The sequence below is a fragment of the Panthera tigris genome, chromosome D2 (assembly GCF_018350195.1).
Source record: "Panthera tigris isolate Pti1 chromosome D2, P.tigris_Pti1_mat1.1, whole genome shotgun sequence".
NCBI lineage: Eukaryota > Metazoa > Chordata > Mammalia > Carnivora > Felidae > Panthera > Panthera tigris.
This window is the reverse complement of record NC_056670.1, coordinates 32,950,758-32,972,072: the sequence shown is the minus strand read 5'-3', so window position 1 is coordinate 32,972,072 and position 21,315 is coordinate 32,950,758. Positions and strand designations below refer to the sequence as shown.

Sequence of the window (21,315 nt, the reverse complement as noted above, 5' to 3'; positions counted from 1 at the left end):
AACAAATTGTGGTATATTCAGAGAATGGTATATTATTCAGCCATCAAGTGAAACGAAGTACTGATACATGCTACAACACAGATGAACCATGAAAACATTATGTTAAGTGAAAGAAGGCATATATATTGTATGGTTATATAGTGTATGGTTCCATTTATTCAAATATCCAGAATAGGCAAATCTCTAGAGACAGAAAGCAGATTAGTGAGGGGCGCCTGGCTGGCTCAGTTGGAGGAGCATGCAACTCTTGATCTTGGCGTTGTGAGTTTGAGCCCTATGTGGGGTATAGAGATTACTTAAAAAAAATCTTTTAAAAAAGTAGATTAGTGCTTGCCAAGGATTGGGAAAAGGGGAGAATAGGAAATGACTATTTAATGAACATTTGGTCTCCTTTGGAGGGTGATGAAATGTTTTTGGAAGTAGACAGAGACAATGGTTACACAACACTCTGAATGTACTGAACACCACTGAACTGTGCACTTTAAGATGGAAATGTGAATTTCACCTAAAAAAAAGAATATAGACTTCATCAAAATTAAAAACTTTGGGTATTCAAAAATACCATCAAGAAAGTGAAAAGACAAGGGGCTCCTGGGTGGCTCAGTCAGTGAAGCGTCCGACTTCAGCTCAGGTCACGATCTCAGGGTCCGTGAGTTCAAGCCCCGTGTCGGGTTCTGGGCTGATGGCTCAGAGCCTGGAGCCTGCTTCCGATTCTGTGTCTCCCTCTCTCTCTGCCCCTCCCCCATTCATGCTCTGTCTCTCTCTGTCTCAAAAATAAATAAACGTTAAAAAAAAAAAAAGAAAGTGAAAAGACAAACCACAAAATGGGACAAAATATCTGCAAAGAAGATATATATGTGAGTGGCCAATAAGTACAGGAAAAGATGATCAACATAATTAGTTATTAGGAAAGTGCAAATCAAAATGACCATTAAATACCACTTCACACTCATTATAATGGCTGTAATAAAAAAGACAGATTATAACAAGTAGAGGAGAGGATGTGGAGAAATTAGTACCTTTATACATTGTTGTAGGGAATGTAAAATTGTGTCACCACTTTGGAAAATAGTCTGTTAGTTCCTGAAAATGTTAAACAGAGTTAGCATATGACCCAGAAGTTTCATTCCTATGGGGGAAATGAAAACATATTGTCCACACAAAAATGTTTGTGGTAGCATTTTTCATATTAGCCAAAAAGTGGAAAAAATCTAAATGTTCATCATATTTACTTGGCAATAAAAAAGAATGAAATTCTGACACACGTTACAACATAGATGAACCTTGAAAACATGCTAAGAAGCCAGAAACAAAAGGCCACATATTGTATGATTTCATTTATGTGAAATGTCCAGAATAGGCTAATTTACAGAGATAGAAAGTTGATTAGTGATTGCCTAGGGCTAATAGATAATCTCATCTTGGAAGCAACATACCTCCACTTCTGCCATGTTTTCTAGGTCGCATAGACTAACCCTGGGACAATATACAAGGGCATGAATGCCAAGAGACTGGGATCGCTGGGTGCCATCTTGAATGATGATCTCATACACTCATTTTACCACAGAAACAAATACCAAACAGACTGTGGCAGAGACTGCTTATTGTATCCTAATATCTTCCCCTTTGTCCATAGTAATAAACCCCTCCCTACAATTTTAAGCTGGGCTCATGGTGCCTACACTGAATAAAAACTTCAATTCCTAGCCCATTTTTGCCAGTAGATATTGCTGTTTGATTAAGATCTGGCCAAAGGGAAGTAAGAGGAAGTGATGTATAATTTTGGAATATGTTTATTAAAGAGAGGAGCTATGACCCTTCTAACTCCTTCTTTTATCCTGCTGTTTGTAATATGGATGTGTTGGCTGAAGCTCCATCTTGAACCATGAGGGCCAGGGTTGCATTCCAGGGCTGGTAGAGCAGAAAGTTAGAAGCAGTGTGGGTTCCAGAGAAGTGTAGATTTACCATATGAGCCCTATAATCTTTAATTCTGGGTTATGATATATTCTATCTTGTTTAAGCATCAGAATAATACAATATGTTGGAGACAGAATAAATACATGGTGAAAATGAATACTCTATTGAAGGACATAAAGGAAGACCCAACTAAATAGAAAACCGTACTATACCCATGTTTGGGAAGACAGAATATTATAAGAAATTCAGTTATCTCCAGGTTAATCTATAAAGTCAATGTACTTTCAATCAAAATCCTACACTATCACTTGTAGAATTTACTAAAATGACTCTAAAATTCATTGCAAAACTATAGGTCCAAGAGTAGTCAAAACAATTTTTAAGAGTAATAAGGAGTGGCACCTGGGTGGCTCAGTTGGTTGAGCATCCGACTTAGGCTCAGGTCATGATCTCACGGCTCATGAGTGGGAGCCCTGCGCCGGACTCTGTACTGACAGCTCAGAGCCTGGAACCTACTTCAGATTCTGTCTCCATCTCTCTCTGCCCCTCCCCCACTCAACACTGTCTCTCTCTCTCAAATATAAATAAACATTTTTTAAAAAGTTAAAAAAAGAATAATAAGGAGGGAGGTCCTTAAATCATAGACTTAATATCTAAAAATTAAAACAGAAAGGGGGATGCATAGGGAGCTTCAACTGTACTTGTAACAATTAAACAGAAAAAATATGTATAGTAAGTTTGGCTAAGTTAACATTTATTATGTTTGTGTAGTGGGCTCATGGATGTTTGTTTCTCTGATTTTCCTTCATAATACCAAATAATTAAAAATAAAATACCTTGTAGGAGAAGGTAAAAGAAAAGAAAGAAAACATAAATGCTATATGCCTCACTCTGAGGATTAATTCTTAGCTTATTTCCTCAGTCTTATGCTCTGTCTTGCGTCTCCTAAAAAGGGGCAAAGGGTTGTGATAGAAGAACATGGGCTTTGGAGACATAAAACAGGAAATCTGGATTTATATCCTACTCCCCCCACTTAATACATGACTTAGGCAAGTCACACGCCCCCTTAGTCCCATTTTCCTTATCTGGATAACAGGATGAAAATGCTCACTGCCAAATTGTCCTGCAGGGCTCTCTCTCTCTCCTTTTTAAATTAATTGTTATTTTTTTATTTGGGAGAGAGAGAGAGAGAGAGAGAGAAGCAGAGAGAATCTCAAGTAGGCTCCATGCTCAGCGCAGAACCTCGGGCAGGGCTCAATCTCAAGGCACCGTGAGATCATGACCTAAGCCGAAATCAAGAGTCAGGATGCTTAACTTACTTAGCCACCCACCCAGGTGCCTTCAGGGTTCTCTTTCCCAATGATGACTACCATCATTAACATTGACAACATTTCTTTCTCAATAATTGAAAGATTATAACATAACTCAAAAGCCATGTAGGAGAAACCAAGAAATTCAAAGCCTGCCAGATGGTTTCTGCTTAGTTCTATGATACAAAGTCTCACATACTGCATGGTAATTATTTCTATGCTCTTTGATCAATAATGCTTTGCCTACATTTATGGAATCTTGCAAAATTTCCTTCAAGATATTCTGAAAAAAGTTTTGTGGTACTGTTATAATTCTTATTTGTTAAATGTGTGATCAGGTAGTGTTCTGCTTTTTCTGTGCATGGTGTGTGGTCTTACAACGGATGGAGTAAGACACCTTGGGTTTTGGTTCCATTTTTCCATGGACCTTACCTTCAAAGTCATGCACTTAAGAAACATTAGAATTGTTAGTAAATAAATGCTCATAAAATTCTTTAAGATTAGGAGAGAAACGCCAACCTGGCATGAAGATTATTATCCTTTTATGACATTATTGTCGTCATCACCATCATTGCCACCAAATTTGGATGTGAATATCTGGTGAGAAATGATGACTTAAAAAAAAATTTTTTTTAATGTTTATTGAGAGAGAGAGAGAGAGTGCAAGCAAGCGAGTGGGGGAGGGTCAGAGAGAGGGAGACACAGAATCTGAAACAGGCTCCAGGCTCCAAGCTGTCAGCACAGAGCCGACCCGGGGCTCCAACTCACAGACTGTGAGATCATGACCTGAGCCAAAGTCGGATGCTTAACCAACTGAGCCACCCAGGCTCCCCAGAAATGATGACTTTTAAAGGAAAAATTGAATATGCTTTAAGATAATTTTTATTTGATGAATGTTCCCAAATGTTTAATTTCTAAATATTTCTTCCTGCTTCTTTCCTCTCTTTCTCCTGCTAGGAAAGGCACCAATGCCCAGACCCGGCTACAAGCCTCAGGAGCCCAACGGCTGCAGCTCCTATTTCCTGGGTCTTAAGGTACCAGAAAGTGTATGTACCGCCACAATTATTTTCTTAGTTGATTGGTTTTAACTAAGACAAGTCCAAGAGTTCTCACTGATGGGAGTGATCATTTATGGAATATAGTTTTAATGTTTATTTATTTTTTAGAGAGAGTAGGAGACAGAGTGCAAGCAGGGGAAGGGCAGAGAGAGAGGGAGACACAGAATCCGAAGCAGGCTCCAGGCTCCAAGCTGTCAGCACAGAGCCCGATGTGGGGCTCAAACTCACGAACTGTGAGATCATGACCAGAGCCAAAGTCGGATGCTTAACCGACTGAGCCACCCAGGCATCCCTAATTAAGTATTTTAAATTGGATTCAGAGTAAGGGAGATAATTTTCAAAGAAAGTATCCAATATCCTCTTATCAAGGACAGTTGTCCCTCAGATAAGACCTTGTGTAGTGAACTTTAAAATCACCACTGCAAATACCAGCCAAATATTAGGGGATCGAACATAACTTCATATGAAATCTGACAAGTGTGACTTATTTAAATTAATGAGACTTTCCTATGATGTCCTGAAGCCATTGGCACTGAACAGTGAGAGCTGGTTGCTATATTGTCAGGACTTTTGCAAGTGGTTGACCTCATGCCTGGTAGCACCAAACCAGCTATGTTTAGAGTTTTAAGATCATAGTAATCTGCACACACACACCCCCACACAAGCATGCCCCATCCCCACACACACATCTAGCCTCCGGCTAAACACTTCTCATCACACCAATGGCCATTTCTCAAGCTACTGGCCTCCCCTGAAAACAAGTAATAAACTGATTTCTTTCAAGACCTCTTGGGGGCCCTTTTATCTTTTTTACTTCAGAAAAGATGTGTTACATAAAATGTAGATAGAGGGATTTCCCATCTAAGCCATGACTTTGAATTGTGTCTTAATCAGGCTAAACATCACTTTTCTGCTGATTCAAAAGATTTTACTTTGTAATAGTTTTATAAGCAGCATAACGTTTACTCTTTTAATGCAAAAGCTGCCCACTAATGTGGCATAATTTGGCAAATTGAGAAAAGGTCCCCTTTCCTCTTCCATTTGTCAGAAATTTATCTTAATATCACTCTTGGAAATTAATATTTTTCTTAGAAAAGGAAATTTGACTGCCATTGGCTAGACATTTTTCTTAATAAATATACAAATCTATGATATCTTGTGGGACAGTGATCCCTTTGATATGACACTCTTGTGCACTGTACAACCTGCACAGCCGTATTCCCAACCTCGCCCACAACCATCAATATGTGTATGGACACAGAAGAAAGACAATCTTTCCAAAAATATATTTGTATTAGAGAAGCCCCTTTTTTGGCTAATATACTTTACTTGATTCCAAGTAGGAGCTATAGAAGTGGCATTAAAACCTCAATAAAGATGTAAAAGTGGGCTTGGGAGTTAAGATGGTGGAAGGTAGGGAGACCCTAGGCTGGGTTTCAAAACCCAACCTTTGAACACAGCTAGATAAACATCAAATCACTTTGAATATCCAAGAAATCGATCTGAGGACTGAAAGAGAAAAATGCACTAGTGGGATGCATAGGTGGCTCAGTCGACTGAGCATCCAACCCTCGATTTTGGCTCAGGCCATGATCCCAGGGTCGTGGGATTGAGCCCCTCATTGGGGTCTGCACTGAACATGAAGCTTGCTTAAGATTCTCTTTCTTGGGGCACCTGGGTGGCTCAGTCAGTTAAGCATCCAACTCTTGATTTTGGCTCAGGTCATGATTTCACAGTTCGTGAGATCAAGCTCTGCATCAGGCTCTGTGTAGACAGCATGGAGCTTGCTTGGAAATCTCTCTCCCTCTCTCTCTCTGCCCTTCCCCCAGTAGCACTCTTTCTCTCTAAATAAATAAATAAATAAATATGAAAAAAATTTAAAAAGATTCTCTCTCTCTCTCTCCACCCCCCCCCCTTGGCCCCTCTCTCCAGCTCGTGCTCTCCTCTCTTTCTTAAAAAAAAAAAAAAAAAAAAGCGCAACTGAAGGTGAAAAAGCTGCTACAACATGGAAGGTAGAAGCTGCAGAAAGTTGACTTCAGAAAGAGAAGAGCTGTGAGTGCTGTGATGGGGAGGGAGTCCTGATCATGGAGAGAGGAGTGAGAGGAAAACAGAGAGAGAAAAAAAATGAAAGTGCGTGTGGGGAATTGCACAAGAAAAGCTCTTCCCCAAAACCATTGACTGGAAAAATGAGAGGGGCTGAACACAGCAAGTTTTTATAAACAGTGGTGCACAAAGTCTAAAGTTTTGGAGGTCAGCACCATTGCCAGGGTCATGTCTGGCAGGCTTAATGAGGCTCTGGTGGGGAAGGAGGGTGGAGACCCAGAAGTGGAGAGCATGGCCTAAGGATCCCCTAGGTCACACCCCAACTAAGAGTGCATTTGGGAGAGGGAACACAGCCTCTCCAAGGGGAAAAGACCCAGCCAGCACCATTGAGCTGTCCTGTTCACTAACATAGGAAGGGAGATGCTGGCTGGGGACAGTGAGCCTTGGTGCTGGCTTTCTGCCATGCTTTACCATAAACTCCAAACCTCTGTGTAGTCACTCAGCTGATATCTGGGACAAGCCAGCACTGGCCACAGTGCAGTGAGACTCTCTTCCAGAGGATCAGTGCAGCTCTGTGCACTATGCAGATCTCTAAAATTTAGAATTTTGAAACCCAGCCACACGCCTGAGATAAAACACAGGAGTGTCGTGCCACCCAGCAGTTGGACAGCTCAGATGCAGACAGGGTGAAGGTTGGGATCTGGCCAAAGCTGGGGACACAAGAGAGGTGATTGCTCTTCTGTGAGGACTTCCTGAAGAGTGGTGGGCACAAGCTCCTCATTTCAGGGATGAGAGAGCTGGTGACACCATTTTCACCCTGCCCATCAGCACTGACGGACTTCACTGAACAAAACAGTGCCACCAAGAGGATGGCAGAGCTACTTACACCAAGCCCTGCCCTCCTGTGCCCTGCAGATGCATCTCCACTAGAGCAAGTCCACTTGAGAATCAGTCCAGCAGGCCCCAACCCCAGAAGACCAGCACAAATCCCTCACATGCACCAAGTCTACCAATCATAGAATGTTACAAAACTTTAGCTCTAGGGGAAATAGGATCTAGCTTCCTTTTTTACCCACCCTTATGATACTGAAAAAACTATTTTATGATTTTATTTTATTTTATTTCTTAATTTATTACATATATATGTTCTGGGTTTTTAAAGTTTTTATTTATTTATTTTGAGAGAAAGTGAGTGAACAGGGAAAGGGCAGAGAGAGAGAGAGAGAGAGAGGGAGAGAGAGAGAATCCTAAGCAGACTCTGCACCATCAGCACAGAGACCAAAGTGAGGCTCAAACCCATGAACCATGAGATCATGACCAGAGCCAAAACCAAGTCAGTCAGTTAACCACCTGAACCATCCAGGCTCCCCACGTATATATGGTTTTTTTGGATCTAGCTTCTTTTAACAAGCAGACTTTGTGTTCCCCCACCTTAGGATACAGAAAAAGCGATTTTATTATTTATTTAATTTTAAAATGTTATTATATCTGTATATCTATCTATTTTGGATCTGGCTCCTTTTAACAAGAAACACACAGGATCCAGCTTCCTTTTTTGTTTTTTGGGGTTTTTTTTTTTGGACCTTGACAATATGACAAGATGAACGAATTCATCCCAAAAGAAAGAACAGGAAGAAGTAACAGGCAGGGATTTTATCAATACAGATATAAGTAAGATGTCTGAATTATAACTTAAACCAACAATTATAAGGATAGTAGCTGGGCTTCAAAAAAGCATAGAAGACACTAGAGAATCCCTTACTGCAGAGATAAAGGAACCAAAAATTAGTCAGGCCAAAATTAAAAATGTTATAACCAAGATACAAACACAAATAGATGCTATGACAATGGGGATGGATGAAATAGAGGAACAAATCAGTGATATAGAAGATAAAATTATGAAAATAAGCTGAAAATAAGAGTGAAAGAAAGGCATTGGATCACAAATGTGGACTTAGGGAACTCAGCAACAAAGCATAATAACATTAGTATCATAAGAGTTCCAGAAGATGAAGAGAAAGAAAAAGGGCCAGAAAGTTTGTTTGAGCAAATAACCAAGACATATCATAGTGAAATTCACAAAACACACAGACAAGACAAGAATCCTGGAAGCAGCAAGGGAAAAAAGTCCTTAACTTACAAGGAAAGGCAGATCAAGTTCATTCTAGCAGATTTGTCTATAGAAACTTGGCAGGCCAGAAGGGAATGGCATGATATATTCAACATGCTGAATAGGAAAAATATGCAGCCAAGAATACTTTATCCAGCAAGCCTGTCATTCAGAATAGAAGAAGAAATAAAGAGTTTCCCTGACAAAAACTAAAGAAGCTCATGACCACTAAATCAGCCCTGCAAGAAATATTACAGGGGTCTCTTTGAGTGGGGAAAAAAAGGACCAAAAGCAACAAAGACTAGACATCACCAAGAAACACCAGCTTTACAGGCAACACAAAGGCACTAAATTCATATCTATCAATAATCACGCTGAATGTAAATGGACTGAATGCTCTGATCAAAAGGCATAAGGTATAAGAATGGATTAAAAAAAAACCTGTCTATATGCTGCCTATAGGAGACTCATTTTAGACCTAAATACACCCGCAAATTGAAAGTGAAGGCATGGAGAACTATCTATCATGCTAATGGACATCAAAAGAAAGCTGGAGTAGCCATACTTATATCAGACAAACTACATTTTAAACCAAAGACTGTAATAAGAGCTGAAGAAGGGCATTAATAACAATTAGAGGGTCTATCCATCAAGATCTAACAATTTATTCCCCATACTTGAAACACCCAAATATATAAATCAATAACAAACGTAAAGAAACTCATTAAAATAATATAATAATAGTAGGGAACTTTAACACCCCCGCTTACAGCAATGGATGGGTTTTCTAAACAGAAAAATCAACAAGGAAACAATGGCTGAATGACACACTGGACAGAATGGACTTAACAGATATAGTCAGAACATTTCATCCTAAATTAGCAGAATACACATTATTTTCTGCTTTCTTTCTTCCTTTCTTTCCCTCTTTCCTTCCCTCTTTCTCTCTTTCTTTCTTCCCTGAGTAGGCTTCATGCCCAGTGCAGAGCCCAACACAGGGTTTGAATCCATGACCACAAGATCAAGTCCTGAGCTGAGCTCGAGTCAGATGCTCAAAAACTGACCCGCCCAGGTGCCCTCCACATTCTATTCAAGAGCCCATGGAACATTCTCCAGAATAGATCACATACTGGGTCACAAATCAGCCCTCAACAAGTACAAAAAGACTGAGATCATATCATGCATATTTTCAGACCACAATGCTATGAAACTTGAAGTCAACCACAAGAAAAAATTTGGAAAGACCACAAATACAGGGAGGTTAAGAACATCCTACTATAGAATGAATGGCTTAACCTGGACATTAACAAAGAAATAAAAAAATACGTGGAGGCAAATGAAAATGAAAACATGCAGTCCAAAACCTTTGGGATGTGGCAAAAGCAGTCCTAAGAGGGATGTATATTGCAGTACAGGCCTGCCTTAGGAGACAAGAAAAGTCTCAAGTATACAACCTAACCTCACACCTAAAGTAGCTAGAAAATGAATAGCAAATAAAGCATAAAGCCAACAGAAGAAGGGAAATAATAAAGATTAGAGCAGAAATAAATGATATGGAAACAACAACAAAAACAGTAGATCAAGAAAACTAAGAGCTGGTTCTTTGAAAGAATTAATAAATTGTTAAGTCCCTAGCCAGACTTATCAAAAAGAAAGAAGAAAGGACGAAAAAAGGTAAAATTACAAATGAAGGAGGAGAGATCACAACCAACACCACAGAAATATAAACAATTATGACAAAATATTATGAAAATTTTATGTCAACAAACTGGGAAATCTGGAAGAAATGGACAAGTTCCTAGAAACCTACAAACTAGCAAAACTGAAACAGGAAGAAATGGAAAATTTAAACAGACCCATAACCAGGGCACCTGAGTGGCTCAGTTGGTTAAGCATCTGACTTTTGGTTTTTCTCAGGTCATGATCTCATGGTTCGTGAGTTTGAGCCCCACACCAGGTTCTACACTGTCAGTGTGGAGCTTCCTTGGGACTCTCTCTCTCTGTCTCTCTCTGTCTCTCTGACCCTTCCTTGCTTTTACTCTTTCTCTCTTTCAAAATAAATAAATAAAAACTTTTTAAAAACAGGCACCATTTAAAAAGACCCATAACCAGCAAAGAAATTGAATCAGTAATAAAACATCTCCCAACAGAGGCAGCTGGGTGGCTCAGTCAGTTGAGCACTTGACTCTTAGCTTTGGCTCACATTTGAGTGTCGAGTCAGGCTCCATGCTGGGTCTGAAGGCTGTTTAAGATTCTTTCTCCCTCCCTCTATTGCTCATGGTCTCTCTCTCTCTCTCTCTCTCTCTCTCTCTCAAGAAAAATAATCTTCCAACAAACAAAAGTCCAGGGCCACCTGGCTTCCCAGGGGAGTTCTACCAGACATTTAAAGAAGAGTTAATACCTATTCCTCTCAAACTTCCAAAAAACAGAAATGGAAAGAAAACTTCCAAACTCATTATACAAGGCCAGCTTTACCTTTATTCCAAAACCAGAGATCCCACTAAAAAGGAAAACTATAAGCTAATATCCCTGATGAAACTGGATGCAAAAATTCTCAACAAGATACTAGAAAATCTAATTCAACAGTACATTAAAAGAATTATTCACCATGATCAAGTGAGATTTATTCCTGGTTGCAGGACTGGTTCAATATTTGCAAATTGATCAATACAATACACCCCATTAATAAAAGAAAGGTTAAGAACCATATGATCCTCTCAATAGATGCAGAAAAGCATTTGACAAAATAAAGCATCCATTCTTTTTTTAAGATGTTTATTTATTTTGAAAGAGAGAGAGAACAAGTGGAGGAGGGGCAGAGTGAGAGGGAGAGAGAGAATCTCAAGCAGCTCTGTGCTGCCAGCATAGACCCCAACACAGGGCTCGAAATCACAAACCGTGAGTTCATGACATGAGCCAATATCTGAGTCAGACACTTAACTGACTGAGCCACCCAGGTGCCCCTTTTTTATCTTTTAAAAAATGTTTATTTATTAATTTTGAGAGACAGAGAATATGAGTGGGGTAGGGGCAAAGAGGGAGAGGGAGAATCCCAAGGAGGCTCCACACTGTCAGCACAGAGCCATCCTTCTTGGCAAGGAAGAAGTCAGACTTTCACTATTTACAGATGACATGATACTCTATATAGAAAACCCAAAAGAGTCCACCAAAACATTGCTAGAACTAATGCATTAACTCAGTAAAGTTGCAGGATATAAAGTCAATGTACAGAAATCTGTTGCACTTCTGTACACCAATAATGAAGCAGCAGAAAGAGAAATCAAGGAATTGATCCCATTTACAATTGCACCAAAAACGATAAGATACTTTGGAATACACCAAAGTAAAGAGGTAAAAGATGTGTACTCTGGAAACTATAGAACACTTATAAAAGAAATTGAAGAAGACACAAAGAAATAGAAAGACATTCCATGCTTATGGATTGGAAGAACAAATATTATTAAAATGTCTATACTACCCAAAGCAATCTACACATTTGATGCAATCCCTATCAAAATAACACCAGCATTTTTCACATAACTAGAATAAACAATCCTAAAATTTGTACGGAACCACAAAAGAGCCTGAATAGCCCAAGCAATCTTGAAAAAGAAAAGAAGTTGGAGGCATCACGATTCCAGACTTCAAGCTATATTACAAGGCTGTAGTGATTAATACAGTATGGTACTGGGCGAAAAACAGACACATAGATAAATGGAACAAAACAGAAAACCCAGCAATGTACCCACAACTTATATGGTCAACTAATCTTTGACAAAACAGGAAAGAATATCCAATGGAAAAAAGATAGTCTCTTCAACAAATCGTGTTGGAGAAACTGGACAGCAACATGCAGAAGAATGAAACTGGGCCACTTTCTTACACCATACACAATAAATTCAAAATAGATGAAAGACCTAAATGTGAAACAGGAAACCATCAAAATCCTAGAGGAGAACACAGGCAGTAACCTCTCTGACATCGGCCGTGTCAACTTCTTACTCGATATGTCTCCTGAGTCAAGGGAAACAAAAGCAAAAATAAACTATTGGGACCTCATCAAGATAAAAACCTTCTTCACTGTAAAGGAAACAACAAAACTAAAATGCAATTTTCATAATGGGAGAAGATGTTTGCAAAAGACATATCTGATAAGGGGTTAGTACAAAATGTATAAAGAACTTATCAAACTCAATACCCCAAAAACCAAATAATGCAATTAAGAAATGGACAGAAGATGTGAATAGACATTTTTCCCAAGAAGATATCCAGATGGTTAACAGACACATGAAAAGATGCTCAACATCACTCATCATCAGAGAAATACAAATCAAATACAATGAGATATCATCTCATACCTGCCAGAATGGCTAAAATTAACAACACAGAAAACAATAGCGAAAGTATGGAAAGAGCCCAAGTGTCCATTGGCTGACTAATGGATAAAGAAGATGTGAGATACACACACACACACACACACACACACTGGAAGAATGCTCAGCCATCAAAAGGAATGAAATCTTGCTGTTTACAATGTCATGGATGGAGCTAGAGTATATTATGCTAAGTGAAATAAATCAGTCGCAGAAGATAAATACCATACAATTTCACCCATATGTGGAATTTAAGAAAGAAACAGATGAACATATGGGAAGGGGGGAAAAAGAGAGAGAGCGAATCAAACCACAAGAAACTCTTTATGATAGAGAACAAACTGAGGGCTGATGGAGGGAGGTGGGTGGGTGGATGGGCTAAGTGGGTAATGGGTATTAAGGAGGGTACTTGTCATGTTGAGCACTAGGAGTTATATGTAAATGTTGAATCACTAAATTCTACTCCTGAAAACAATATTACATTATATGTTAACTAACTAGAATTTAAATTGAATTTTGAAAAAATTAAAAAAAAAGAAATGTAAATGTGGATGGAAATTAGGATGGACACACTGCTTCAGCAAGGCTTGACTTGTGATCAAAATTTTCTCTTCTTCAGTTTTGAAGCTTTCCCTTCCCCTTCACTTGTTTTTCTGTAGAATCCTTTGTTCCAGGAACTTGGTATGGATGGCTGGCACCAGTGTTTGACATTCCTATCACATTTGCCCAGATCCCGTATTTTCCTATAAAACCCCTCAACCTCCTACCCAGGGTGGGGGCTTTCACTCTTGGAGGCATTAGCCTGCTGCAGCCTCCTTTGTATGGCAAAGTAATAGACTATCTCCCTTCTTTATCCCTAAATCTGTCTTCGTATTACATATTTCAGCTCTGGAGCACAGAGATTGGTTTTTGACAACAGTATGCACTCTATTTTGGGAGTAATGTCATTTTATTTACTGGTACAAGTATTGTCTAGGACCAGTTCAAGAATTTCCAATTCAGTTGAACTGAATGATAGCGACTATACTCATCTATCTAATTAATTCTCAGTTACCTCTGCTGATATACATTTAGTTTTTGGGATGAGGCACGAACAAAGTAGTTTCCTTCAGGTGTCAGATGATAGGAATTTACCCAGAATTGCAGAGCCCAGGCTGTTGCCTAGCCTAATGAGTTACATTACCTCTTACTGTAACAATGGATTTTATTTTCTTTTTCTTAGAAGGGTATTTTATTTTATTTACCTTTTTAAAGAGCTTTTTCTAAAAACGTTTATTTATTTATTTTGAGAAAGAGCATGAACAGGGGAGGGGCAGACAGAGATGGAGAGAGAATCCCAAGCAGGCTCCAAGGTGACAGCACAGAGCTTGATGTGGGGCTTGAGCTCACAAACTGTGAGATCATGACCTGAGCTGAAATCAAGAGTTGGACACTCAACCGACCAAACCACCCAGGAGCCCCTATTTTATTTTTATTAGTTTTCATGCCCAGCATGAAGCCTAACGTGGGACTTGAACTCAAGACCATGAGATCAAAATGTGAGCTGAGATCAAGAGTTGGATATTTAACCAACTGAGCCACTCAGGGGGCCCTGTCAGAAGGGCATTTGAAACACCAAAGTCCATAGTCTGTTTTAAGTGGTCTTGGAGCAAAAGTTCAGATAAGAGAGCATTTAAGGAGAGCCAAGTGGAAAGGATCTATAATAGCTGATTAATCAATCTCCACCCATACTGTGAAACCATATTTCCACACCTTCCACTTGGGTTCAAGTTTATATTATCAGAAGAACTGCAAAAGATTCTAAGATGCTCTACCAAAGTCTAAATGCCCCTGTTCCAAACTATTTCACATACCACAGAATGATCACTCTCTGTAATCACTCATTCTATCATGTTCCTTCTTTGCTCAAGTCTTTATCAAATCTTACTAGGTACTTTGGAAGTCAGAACCATCCACCAACTTACCTTTCTTAAAAAAATAACAAATAAACAAATAAATTCCTGCTAAGACCCTTGAAACACCAAACTGACTTGCTCACATATGATTTGCTCATTATCTCTTTTCTTTACCCTCATGTCTAATAATTCTCTAAAAAAAAAAAACCACGTAGAGTTATCAAACTCTAGATGTGGCATTCTATGAAGTTACTTAGTTTATGCCACAACATTTACAGATGTTTATAGGAGGCTTAATACATTTATGTGTGTGTGTGTTAGATATTGACATTTAACCATAGTCCCCTCGTGGTCAGGAATCATGTGTTCTATACCCCACTCTGCTCCCTGACACATACAGACAAGACACATGCCTTTAAAACAGTATATGGGGTGGGTTTCTAATAAATGCTGGTGACCTCTTGGTGAACTGAGCCTTGATTTTTTATACTTCTGAGCCTTTGAATCTTTTGCTCAAATAAAATCTCACATAATATAGGTTTTAGTTAAATTTGGAAGTCCTGCAGCTCTGCCCTCTTCACTAACCTTCTGATGTTTATTTTCATCCCTGTAGTGGCCTGTGAATTTGAAAATTACTAAATCCAAAAGAAAAAGAAGAAAATGGACTATTCAGAATTAATAAGCTAATAACCAAACCATAATTGAAACTTAACATCCTGCAGCTGTCAACCTTATGCATTCTCTCAAGTCACTGGTATTTCTGAATTGATCTGATGTGTAACAGGAATTTGAGAACTGGCCTGTCAATAACAAGGTGGGCAAGTTTGCCTAAGGTCCTTGGTCCAAACGTGGCCTTTTCTTCCTTGTCTTTTCTTCCTTCACTTTTCTCCAGATGGATTTGGGCATTCCAGCAATGACCAAGTGCTGCAACCAGCTGGACGTCTGTTATGACACCTGTGGTGCCAACAAGTATCGCTGTGATGCAAAATTCCGATGGTGTCTCCACTCTATCTGCTCTGATCTGAAGCGGAGTTTGGGTTTTGTCTCCAATGTGGAAGGTAGGTATCTTAAGGGAATCTACTGGTGAGCAGGGAGTTTTGTTCCTGTTTTCATACAGAAAGATATCCAGAGCCCCTTTACGCAAAGAGACCATTAGAGCTCACTGAACTTTCTTTATAGAACACTGTGACGAATGTTAAGAAGGGTGAAGGAAGATTCTGGGCATTCCTTCACTAAAGTTCTTGCTGTCCTGCCCAGGAGCTGCTGGCACCACTCCTGATGGACAGGGCTACACCAAAGCCTTTCCAGAGATATAAAAATCTATCCTTTAAGACTGGAGAAAGAGTTGCCCAACTGGCTTTGGTTATTCATTCCACTATTAAATAATTTTCCATATCAGGAATTTTTCTGTAGGACCACTTGGTTTGGTTTAAGCCCTTTTTTTCCTTATTTTGTTTTCAGTTGGGGAAAGCATTTTTTAAAACCTATCTTTTTTGTTTAAGCTCTTTGTATTCTTCAGGATAATTATTTTTAAACAACTGCTTAGCTACCCAGTTTCTAGCACTGATTGTGTAATTTCCTTTTCCTAATTCACCTTTGGAAAAGCTTTAATCCTTTAGTTTCTGAAGCCAGAACATTATATTCAGGTATTCGCATTATATATTTTTAGATGGCAAAGTTTGAAATTTAAGCTTATAAGGAGTTGGCCTCATGCCACTGAGAAAGTCAGCAGTAGAAAGAATTTTGGATCATTTTCATAGATCGCTGTCTAGAGTGTAGTCCTAAAGTGAATGTGTGAAGGCTTCAAAATATGAATAATTAATTGGGCACTGTAAAAGGGAGTATCACTCTCTCTGTACCTACAAAAGGTGAATAAGTGCCTGCTGCTAATCTAAGGTCAGGTCAAGTTACTTCCTCTAAGCAATGTCCTATTGATTTTTTCTCCCAAATATCTCTTTGATATACCACTTGCCTGCTTACTGCAAGTTAATCTAATCTTTGGATCCCATCCAATCTATTTTCCTCATAGGGACCAGATACATTTTTGTACCATATAAATCCAGTCATTTCCACCCTCTGTGTAAGCCCTTCAATTGGTTCCTCTTCCTTAGGAATAAATCCAAACTCCTTAGTATGATATACATAGCCTTTCCTGATCCAGCGCTACCCTACCTCTCCAGCATTATTTTGCTTATTTCTGATTTCTCTCCTGACTTCTGCCATTCCAAACTACTTGGGTTGATGAACCATATTTTTCTGCCTCTGCAGTTCCCTCTGCTTGGAACACTCTGATCATTTTTTGTTGTTGTTGAAATAGCTTTATTGATATGTAATTCACATACTATACAATTCAACCATTTAAATGCTTTTAAAATATGTTCACAAAGCTATGCAATCAGGCCCATAATCAATTCTAGGACATTCTGACCACACCAAAAGGAATTCCCATAGCCATGAACAATCCCTCTCTCTTTTCCTTTCCTGGCCTTTGGCAACCATGAATCTGCTTTCTACCTCTATTGATTTGTCTGTTCTGGACATGTCATATAAATGGAATCATAAAATATGTGGTCTTTTGTGACAGACATTTTTAACTTAGCAAAGTTTATCTGTGTTGTAGCATGTATCAGTATTTTGTTCCTTTTTATTGCTAAGTTATAGTCCATTCATTATATGGATATAATGTATTTTCTTTATCCATTCATCAAACGAAGGACATTTGGGTTGTTTGTACCTTTGGCTATTATGAATAATTCTGGTATGAACATTGATATATAAGTTTTTGTGGAGACATATCTTTTCATTTCTCTTGGGTATATATCTGAGTTGCGGGGGTGGATTCTGGGTTATATGGTAATTTTATGACAAACTGTTTTCCAAAATAGCTGCACCATTTCACATTCTCACCAGCAATGTATTAAGGTTCCAATTTCTCTACATCCTTATCAACCTTTGTTATTATCTGTCTTTTTGATTATAGATCTTAGAGAATGTGAAATGGTATCACATTGTGGTTTTGATTTGCATTTCCCTGATTGCTAATAATGTTGATTATATTTTTATGTGCTAGTTGGACATTAAATATCTGCTTTGGAGAAATGTTTAATCAGATCCTTTACCTCTTTTTAAATTGGCTTACTTATCTTTTTTATTATTGAGTTGTGAGTATTCTTTATATATTCTGGACACAAGTCCCTTATCAGATACATGCTTCACTAATATTTTCTCTCTTTTTGTGGGTTTTTTTTTCACTTTCTTGATGAAATTATTTGCAAAGCAGATGTTTTACATTTCAATAAAGTCCAACTTACCTATTTTTTTCCTTTTGTTGCTTGTACTTTTGGTGTCATATATAAGAAGGCTTTGCTTTATCCAAGGTCACAAAGATTTGCTCCTATGTTTTCTTCTAAGAGCTTTGTTTTAGCTTATACTCTTGGTCTATGATCCACTTTTAATTTTTGTGTATGATGTAAGAAAGAGATCCAACTTCATTCTTTTGTATGTGGATATACAAATGTTCCTGCATATTGTTGAAAGACGTTTCTCATACTCAGTTGTTTTTGCACCCTTATCAAAAATCAGTTGAACAGAAATGCAGTATTTATTTCTAGATTTTCAATTCTATTTCATTGATCTATGCCAGTGACACATGGTATTTATTATTATGGTTTTGTAGTAAACTTTGAAATCAGGAAGTAATCTTCAACTTTGTTCTTCTTTCTCAAGATTGTTTTGGATATTCTAGGTCCCTTGAATTTTCTTATGAATTTTAGGTTCAGCTTGTCAATTTCTGCAAGAAATGGCAGTTGGAAATTTGGTAGAGATTTTGTTAAATCCGGAGATCAGTTTGAGGCATGTTACCATCTAACAAAATTATGTTTCCTGATCAATGAACATGAATGTCTTTCCATTTATTTGGATTGTCTTTAATTTCTTTCACAGTGTCTTCTAATTTACAGAACACAAGTCTTACACTTCTTTTGTTTAACTTAAGTACTTTATTCATTTTTTTGTTATTATAAATGAAATTATTATCTTAATTTTATTTTCAGGTTATTCATTGATAATGTACAGAAATAAACTGATTTTGTATATTGATCTATTATCCTGCAACCTTGCTGAACTCACTTATTAATTTTAATAGATTTTAGTGGATTCCTTGGGCTTTTCTATACATAAGATAATGCCATTTACATATCATCTTCCTTTCCAATTTGGATACCTTTTACATATTCCTCTTGCCAATTGTCCTGTCTAGGGGTTCCAGTACAATATTGAATAGAAGTGTTGAGAGCAATGTCAAGAGCAAATAAACAAATGGTACTAAACAACCAATGGGTTGAAGAAGAAATCAAAAGAGAAATAAAGAAACATTGAGACAAATGAAAATGGAAATACAACATACCTAAACTTATGAGATGTAGCAAAAGCAGTTCTAAGAGGGAAATTCATAGCAGTAAATGCCTACATCAAGAAAAAAAGATCTTGAATACATAGCTCAACTTTACCCCTCAAGGAACTAGAAAAAGAAAAACATTGGAGCCCAAAGTTAGTAGAAGAAAGTGAATAACAAAGATCAGAGCAGAAATAAATGAAACTAAGACTAAAATAACAATAGAAAAGATAAATGAAACTAGGAGCTGTTTTGTTTTGTTTTTTTTTAAAGATGAAGAAAATAGACAAACCTGTAGCTAGACTAATTAAAAGCTAATTTGAGAGGACTCAAATAAATAAAATCAGAAATAGAAGAGGAGACATTACAACTGATACCACAGAAATACAAAGGATCACAAAAGACTACTATGAATAATTATATGCTAATAAATTGGACAACTGAGGAGAAATGGGTAGATTCCCAGAAACATGCAGTTCCTAGGAACATTCAGTTCTTACTGAAACTGAATAATGAAAAATAGAATCTGAACAGACTGATTATTAGTAAAGTGATAGAATCAGCAATCAAAGATCTCTCAACACATGAAAGTCCAGAACAAGATAGACTTTTATTTTTCAACTTTTTTTTTGAGAAAGAATACAAGTGGGGGAGAGGGGCAGAGGAAGACAGAGAGAGAGAGAGAGAGAGAGAGAGAGAATTCCAAGCAGGCTCCATGCTCAGCACAGAGCCCAACACAGGGCTTGATCTCACAACCATGAGATCATGACCTGAGCTGAAATCAAGAGTTAGATGCTTAACTGACTGAGCCACCCAGGCACCCCAAAATGGACTTTCTAAGTGGCTTCAACATTTAAAGAGAAATTAATCATCCATTTAAATCGTTCCAACATTTCAAGAAGAATTAAGCATCCATTCAAATGACTTCAACATTTAAGGAAGAATTAACACCAATCCTCAAATTCTTCCAAAAACTGAAGAGAAGGGAGCACTTCCAAACTTACTTTATGAGGCCAGTATTATTCTGATACCAAAACTAGCCAAGGACGCCATAAGAAAAAAAAACTACAGATAAATTTCTGATGAATATAGATGCAAAAATCCTCAACGGAATATTAGCAAACCTAATTCAATAATATTAAAAGGATCATACATCATGATCAAGTGGGCTTTATTCAAGGGAAGCAAGAATTGTTCAACATCGGCAAATCAGACAATGCGATACAGCACATTAACAAAATGAAGGATAAATATTGTATGATCCTCTCAATGGATGCAGAAAAAGCATTAACAAAATTCAACATTCATTTGTGAAAAAAACCTCTCAACACAGTAGGTATAAAGGGAACATACCTCAACATAATAGACGCCATATATGACAAGCGACAGCTAACATCATACTCAATGGAGAAAAGCTGAAAGTTTTTTCTCTAAGATCAGGAACAAGACAAGGATGCCAACTTTCACCACTTTTAACATAGTATTGGAAGTTCTAACCAGAGCAATTAGGCAAAAAGAAGAAATAAAAGACATCCAAATTGGAATCAAAGATGTAAAACTACCACTATTTGCAGATGACATGATATCATATATGGAAAACCCTAAAGTCTCCACAAAGAAAAACATAAACCTATTAGAACTAATAAATTCAGTAAAGTCACAGGATGCAAAGTCAATATACAAAAATAAATTCCATTTCTATCCACTAATAATGAATTATCAGAAAGATAATTTAAGAAAAATTATCATTTACAATTGCATCATCAAGAATAAAATACCCAGGAATTAATTTGACCAAGGAGGTGAAAGACTTGTGCATTGAAAATGGTCATACTACCCAAAACAATCTACAGATTCAATACAATTCTTATCAAAATTCTAATGGAAGGTGTTCTGAGATGCCTTTCATAATAACCTTTACCCCAAAGGGATAGACTTTTTTTGTGTGGGTTCCCATACCACCGTGATATTACTTCCATCACAGTGTAGTGTAACCATTAGTTTACCTGTCCATCCTGTCGACCTCTTTGTCCAAACTGTGAGTACTTTAGTTGGGATCTCTTTGGTCTTTGCATCCCTGATGCCTAACAGAATGGCTGACCAACACATATGTTTTTCTTAATGAGCGAATTGTTATTCATCCCACACTTAAACAGAGAAAGCTACAGAAAACATAGTACAGTTATCTGAGGGAATATTCTGCAAAAATGGGAGAT

At 37.8% G+C, this 21,315-nt stretch overlaps 1 protein-coding gene across 2 annotated transcripts in view; it reads left to right on the top strand.

The window, feature by feature from the left end:
* The window catches only part of PLA2G12B (phospholipase A2 group XIIB), a 30,937-nt gene that overhangs the window by 7,894 nt on the left and 1,728 nt on the right, over window positions 1-21,315 (top strand). For both annotated transcript variants that reach the window (XM_015543664.2, XM_007095703.3), the window contains exons 2-3: window positions 4,185-4,273; window positions 15,599-15,764. In XM_015543664.2, the coding sequence (XP_015399150.1) occupies window positions 4,185-4,273; window positions 15,599-15,764 (255 nt within the window). The remainder of the gene's footprint in view (window positions 1-4,184; window positions 4,274-15,598; window positions 15,765-21,315) is intronic.